Source organism: Natator depressus, chromosome 15, assembly GCF_965152275.1.
Source record: "Natator depressus isolate rNatDep1 chromosome 15, rNatDep2.hap1, whole genome shotgun sequence".
NCBI classification, from domain to species: Eukaryota; Metazoa; Chordata; order Testudines; family Cheloniidae; genus Natator; species Natator depressus.
This window is the reverse complement of record NC_134248.1, coordinates 28,792,410-28,799,577: the sequence shown is the minus strand read 5'-3', so window position 1 is coordinate 28,799,577 and position 7,168 is coordinate 28,792,410. Positions and strand designations below refer to the sequence as shown.

The window sequence follows — 7,168 nt, the reverse complement described above, 5'->3', positions numbered from 1 at the left end:
GCCCCCCCACCCCCAGCCTGCCCTCCCTCCCCTGCTGCCCCCCCTGCCCTCAGCCTGCCCCCCACCTCCCCTGCTGCCCCCCGCCCCCTACCTGCACCCCAGCCCCCACCCCTCCCGCTGCCCCCCCTCCCCTGCTGCCCCCCGCCCCTACCTGCACCCCAGCCCTGTGCTGCCCCTCCCTACTTCCAGCCCCCCTGCTGCCCCTTGCCTGCACCCCAGGCCCCACCCTGCCCTCCTGCGGCCCCCCGCCCCCACCTCCCCGCGGCCCCCCGCCCGGCGCCGCAGCCCGCTCGCCCCCCCCGGCCGGAGGCTGCGCAGCAGCAGCGGATGGAGGCGGCCGGAGGCCGGGCGCCGCCGTCGCTGTAGCCGGGCCCCGCGCTCCGCCCCGGCCCGGAGCCGGCAGCCCCGCGCCCCAGCCATGGCCCTGGTCACCCTGCAGCGCTCGCCGACCCCCAGCGCCGCCTCCTCGGCCAGCGCCAGCGAGGTGAGCCGGGGGCGCCGGGCCGGGCCGGGCCGAGGGGGAGGCCGCGCCAGGCCCCGGGCGGGGAGCGGGGTCCGGGCCGCCCCGAGGGCTGCGGGCGAAGGGGGATGGACCGGTCCTGCCCCCCGCCCCGCTGTACCCCCCACCGTGCCCCCCGCCCCGCTGTAACTCCCCGCCCCCCCACCGTGCTCCCCGCCCCCAACCCCCGCTGTACCCCCCACCGTGCCCCCCGCCCCGCTGTACCCCCCACCATGCCCCCCGCCCCGCTGTAACTCCCCGCCCCCAACCCCCGCTGTACCCCCCACCGTGCCCCCCGCCCCGCTGTAACTCCCCGCCCCCCCACCGTGCCCCCCGCCCCCAACCCCCGCTGTACCCCCCACCGTGCCCCCCGCCCCGCTGTACCCCCCGTACCCCCCACCGTGCCCCCGCCCCCAACCCCTGCTGTACCCCCCGCCCCGCTGTGCCCCCCGCCCCGCTGTACCCCCCACCGTGCCCCCCGCCCCAACCCCCGCTGTACCCCCCACCGTGCCCCCCGTCCCGCTGTACCCCCCGTACCTCCCACCGTGCCCCCGCCCCCAACCCCCGCTGTACCCCCCGCCCCGCTGTGCCCCCCGCCGTGCCCCCCGCCCCCAACCCCCGCTGTACCCCCCACCGTGCCCCCCGCCCCGCTGTACCCCCCGTCCCCGCTGTACCCCCCACCGTGCCCCCCGCCCCGCTGTACCTCCCCGCCCCCCCCACCGTGCCCCCGCCCCCAACCCCTGCTGTACCCCCCACCGTGCCCCCCGCCCCGCTGTACCCCCCGTACCCCCCGCCCCCAACCCCCGCTGTACCCCCCACCGTGCCCCCCGCCCCGCTGTACCCCCCACCGTGCCCCCTGCCCCGCTGTACCCCCCACCCCATGCCCCCAGCCCCCGCTGTACCCCCCGTACCCACTGCCCCCGCCCCGCTGTACCCCCCACCGTGCCCCCCGCCCCGCACCCTGCCCCCCAACCCCCGCTGTACCCCCCACCGTGCCCCCCGCCCCCGCTGTACCCCCTGCCCCCCGCCCCAACCCTCGCTATACCCCCCACTGTGCCCCCCGCCCCTGCTGTACCCCCGTACCCCCTGCCCCAACCCCTGCTGTGCCCCCCACCCCCCGCCCCGCTGTACCCCCACCGTGCCCCCCGACCCCACACCCTGCTGTCCCCCCCACCCCCGCTGTCCCCCCTGCCCTACCCCTTGTCCCCCCACTCCCCGCAATACACTCACCCCCCGCAAATACCCCCTGCCCCCCACTGTGTCCCCAACCCCTGCCCCCCACTGTATCTCCACCGAGCCCCCTGCCCCCACAACACCCCACTATAACCCCTTGCCCCCCACCGTACTCCCTGCCCCCAACCCTCTGCAATACACCCACTATGCCCCCCGCATTCCACTGTACCCCCTGCCCTCATCTCTCTGTACCCCCTGCCCCCGTTATACCCCCATTCCCACCATAACCCCTGCCCCCCACTCCCTGCTATACCCCCACTGTGCCCCCTTCCCTCACCCCCACTGTGCCCCCGCCCCTGATATAACCCCACCCCCCACTGTGCCCCCTGCTATACTCCCACCCACCACTATACCCTCTGCCCCCCACACCCTGCTATATCCCCACCATGCCCCCTGCCTTCACAACACCCTGGTGTACCCCCAGTCCCGCACAGCCCCACTGAGCCCCCTGCCCCATACATCTTGCTATATAGCCCTTCCTCTACAGAGCCAATACTCTGCTATATGCCTCTGGCCCATACCCCTGCTGTACAACTCTGCCCCATTCTGTCCCCTGCCTCTATACATCCCACACCTGCTATACCCTCTCTGCCCTATTCACTCCACTATACCTCCTCTCTCTGCACCAGGCCCCACACCTTACTATACTCCTCTGCCTTATTACCACCCCCATAGGCCCCCACTTCTGTTATCTCCTCTGCCCTGTTCCTCTTCTCCTGCCCTATACGCTCCTGTGCCCTTCCCCTGCCTTATAAACCCCAAAGACGGGCTCTGTGTTCCCCTACCCTAACTCCTCGCTCTCCTGTGTCCTTCCCTACACCCCCATGCCCTCCCTTTACACAGCATCCCACTTGCCTGGGCCTTCCTCCCATATACTTCCCCCTGTGTCCGTTCTCCTATCAGGTTAACAGTCCTATTTGTCACCTGTCAAATCCCTGTCACTAACCTTCTCCCACTGATGATCTCAGCTGAGTATGGGAGGTGGTGGGGAATGGCTGGTAAAAATCTCATTGACTGTCCCCAGCTCAGGGATGCTCTTCGTTTACTTTGTTCATTCCAAACTGTGGACCTTGGACTCAGCCTTTAATTCCCTAGTGGCTCTGCCCTCGCTCCAGGTTGTTGGTTTGAGTTTACCAAGCCACAGAGACACGGTTTATTTTCTAACTGTGTTCACTGAAAAATATGAATGCAGTGTTGTTGTCACCGTGTGGGTCCCAGGATGTTAGAGAGATGAGGTGGGTGAGGTAACATCTTTCATTGGACCAGCTTCTGTTGGTGAGAGAAACCACCTTTCAAGCTACACAGTGGTCTTCTTCCTGTCAGAAGAAGAAGACCAGAAGAAGAGCTCTGTGTAAGCTCAAAAACTTCTCTCACCAACGGAAGATGGTCCAGTAAAAAATATTACCTTGCCCGTCTTGTTTCACTGAAAGTGTTATGAAATCATGAAGATATTTCTGTTTCCATAAGGGTTTTTAAAATCTTTACTTTGTTTAAAAAAAAGATATAAAACCTAAATTTTGAACATAAGCCATTGATTGTCCTGTGAACCCGTGAAAGAGAGAGACCTGATTCTCATCTCATTTACACAGTTGTAAACCAGGAGTAATCCCACTGAAGTCAGTGGGGTTACACGGGTTTTAATCTAGTGTATGTGAGAGATGAATCAAGCTTTTGGTGTGTCTGTCTTGTCTTTGGAGTGTTTCTGCATTATGTCTGTTCAGTATCATGTTCTGTAAGGGTATAAAGCCGTTTTTTTTTTTCCCAAGGAAATAGGGGTCTCCTTCCATGAGGATTGGCTCATGCCTGCCATTGGATGCAGTATTGGCTCATGCCTGCCATTGGGTGCAGTAGAGCAGTGGTTCCCAAACTTGTTCCACCGCTTGTGCAGGGAAAGCCCCTGGTTGTCTGGGCTGGTTTGTTTACCTGCCGCGTCCACAGGTTCGGCCGATCGTGGCTCCCAGTGGCCGCGGTTCGCTGCTCCAGGCCAATGGGAGCTGCTGGAAGCAGCGGCCAGTACGTCCCTCGGCCCTCACCGCTTCCAGCAGCTCCCATTGGCCTGGAGCAGCGAACTGTGACCACTGGAAGCTGCGATCGGCCGAACCTGCGGATGTGGCAGGTAAACAAACCGGCCCGGCCCGCCAGGGGCTTTCCCTGCGCAAACAGTGGAACGAGTTTGGGACCCACTGCAATAGAGTGTACTCCAAAGGCAGGGCAATTCCTTTTCAGAAGCATCTTTATGAGCCAGGAATAGAGATGCTTTAAGGGGTACCCAGAGAAAGGCTGAGGTAGGATATCTCCCCCTACTCTCCGTCCTAATGGTCCCTTCTGATCTAAAAGTCCATGAATCTATGAATCACCCCTGGAAATTTAAACTTTGATTTTTGGTTTGTATAATGTTAATTAAAAACAAAGAATTTCTAGCCAAACTGTGTCTGTGTTTTCCCTGATCTGTTACGCTCTTTCTTGTGAAGATGGATTTACAGGCTGAGTCTGTAGCAAATATGTATTTAGAGACTTTTTAAAAAGGGAATTATTGACCCAAAAGTTCTTACTATGCAAGAGCTCTTACAGCCTGCTTCTTAACAACACATAAACCAGTATGGATTTATAAAATGGATGCTAATGTTGTCTTCAGGGGAATTGTCATAGTGTCAATGTGGCATGCCAGAAACCCTTATGAATTTTTTTCTGAGCAGAAAACCAGTTTGCACAGTCGCTAATTTTTTATAAATTCAAATAGCTCCCTTGCCCTATCAGATCTCCAGCATCTTTTCTGCTGTAGGCAAAGCCCCAGTCCAGCATTGCAAGCTGTACAGGCTCAGCTGTCTGCTTGGGCAGGTCACGGTGCAGAGTCAGGGCCTAAAGATGGATCTATCTCTCCACGATGCAGATTTCAGGATGCTCTCTCCTGAAGAGCCAGGGCTTGACATCACTCAGAGTGCCTGGGACAAACTGGGGGATGAGTGGATGGTTGAATGGCACTGCCAGTGATGGGTCCAGTACAAGATAATTATATTTGTATATAACCCAGCAAATACCCAGTCAAGTTACCAGCCTTGTCAGTTCAGATAAATGTTCTGCCCAAAGAGCTAAAGCCAGTTAAGAAGGTTTCTGTCCTCTGTAATATTGAGCCCTTAATTCTTCCTGTTGTGCCTATTTTTGTTTATTTTCTAAAAAGGTCAACTTGAAGCTACTTTACACTCATCTTTTCAAACTGACTAGGTTTCAAGTTCTGAAGCTCCCTGATGATATTTGTGGTTTCATACATATTTTTACAAACAAATATTTTTTTTAAATTGTGAATGTTCCCCCGTTGCTGTGTAACAGACTCAGACAAGGGGGGGAGCTCACTAGGTCCCCAACCCTGCAACTGAATCCAGGCAGGTGGACCCTGTGTCCAGTGATTTCAGTGGATTTCTTGAAATCACTGATTTATTTGGGCATAAGCTTCGTGGGTAAAAAACCATTTTCTTCAGGTGCATCTGAAGAAGTGGTTGTTTACCCACGAAAGCTTATCATAGAATCATAGAATATCAGGGTTGGAAGGGACCCCAGAAGGTCATCTAGTCCAACCCCCTGCTCGAAGCAGGACCAATTCCCAGTTAAATCATCCCAGCCAGGGCTTTGTCAAGCCTGACCTTAAAAACCTCTAAGGAAGGAGATTCTACCACCTCCCTAGGTAACGCATTCCAGTGTTTCACCACCCTCTTAGTGAAAAAGTTTTTCCTAATATCCAATCTAAACCTCCCCCATTGCAACTTGAGACCATTACTCCTCGTTCTGTCATCTGCTACCATTGAGAACAGTCTAGAGCCATCCTCTTTGGAACCCCCTTTCAGGTAGTTGAAAGCAGCTATCAAATCCCCCCTCATTCTTCTCTTCTGCAGACTAAACAATCCCAGCTCCCTCAGCCTCTCTTCATAAGTCATGTGCTCTAGACCCCTAATCATTTTTGTTGCCCTTCGCTGGACTCTCTCCAATTTATCCACATCCTTCTTGTAGTGTGGGGCCCAAAACTGGACACAGTACTCCAGATGAGGCCTCACCAGTGTCGAATAGAGGGGAACGATCACATCCCTCGATCTGCTGGCTATGCCCCTACTTATACATCCCAAAATGCCATTGGCCTTCTTGGCAACAAGGGCACACTGTTGACTCATATCCAGCTTCTCGTCCACTGTCACCCCTAGGTCCTTTTCCGCAGAACTGCTGCCTAGCCATTCGGTCCCTAGTCTGTAGCGGTGCATTGGATTCTTCCATCCTAAGTGCAGGACCCTGCACTTATCCTTATTGAACCTCATCAGATTTCTTTTGGCCCAATCCTCCAATTTGTCTAGGTCCTTCTGTATCCTATCCCTCCCCTCCAGCGTATCTACCACTCCTCCCAGTTTAGTATCATCTGCATTTATTTGGGCTTATGCCCAAATAAATCTGTTAGTCTTGAAGGTGCCACCAGGCTCCTTGTTGTTTTTGTGAATGCAGACTAACAGGGCTACCCCCTGATACTTGAAATCACTGGGACTCCACATGGGCCCAGGGGGGTTGCAGGAGTCTGACCTCAGGATAAGGGCCCAACTGATAGTACGCTAAGTGGTGGTAAATGCACAAAGTAAACAAACTATAAAAATAGAGGAAATATATTTTTCTTCAAAGCTCTATCAGTCACAGTAATTGCTTTTTAATATCTCCTTTCCACTGAATAGATACGTCTAATATACAGATTATGCAAAGCTGTAATAGAACTTGTGTGTCGTCATTTTAATGTCCAATAACAAATTAAGAACCATAACTACTAGCTATGAGCAGCAAATTCTTTTACATCATTAACTCTGACCTTTTGAAGTCTTAATATTAAAAACCCCCTCTAACCTTGAAAATGTTATGTTAAACCCTTTTTTTTAGTTGAGGTCCACAAAAAACATTTCAGAGCATTGTTTGTACATTGTACAGCAGAAAGGGGCTCCAACTGGTTGTGGCCTTTGGCACTACTGCAGTAGAACTGTTAATAAAAACCAGTAGGACTCTTACACTTTTTTAAGTTTAAAGGCCAAATTAACTTCTGCTGATTTGTGTAAAAGGTGCATTTGTGTGGAGGCTCACCAGCTGTGTTAGGTTTTACTCGTGCTTCTAATGGCTGGGTTACCTTCTCTTGGTAGGTTAAAATACTTGCAAAAAAATCAGAAAAACAAATCTATGGCCGTTTAGGAACATGACATCTATCAGTAGGCTACACGCTTTGAACTGGGGATAGAGCTCAGATCTTCCTGGCCTAAACGCATAGGCACCTCCCAGAGATCAGCAGCATACGGCTTATAAAACCGAGTTGGACAGTTTTGATTGCATCCATCATATTGACACACTACCCCATTCATTGAAGGATTTCTTTATGCCCCGCTCTTCGCTAACATTCTGATGCTCTATTCAGCTCCTGTTGAC

At 55.1% G+C, this 7,168-nt stretch overlaps 1 protein-coding gene across 3 annotated transcripts in view; it reads left to right on the top strand.

The window, feature by feature from the left end:
* Window positions 1-418: 418 nt before the first annotated feature.
* SSH1 (slingshot protein phosphatase 1) overlaps window positions 419-7,168 on the top strand; it is a 64,365-nt gene continuing 57,615 nt past the window's right edge. Inside the window, exon 1 of one of the 3 annotated variants that reach the window (XM_074972352.1) lies at window positions 419-484. In XM_074972352.1, coding sequence (XP_074828453.1) covers window positions 419-484 — 66 coding nt within the window. The remainder of the gene's footprint in view (window positions 485-7,168) is intronic. The other 2 variants (XM_074972356.1, XM_074972353.1) reach the window with 2 other exon arrangements.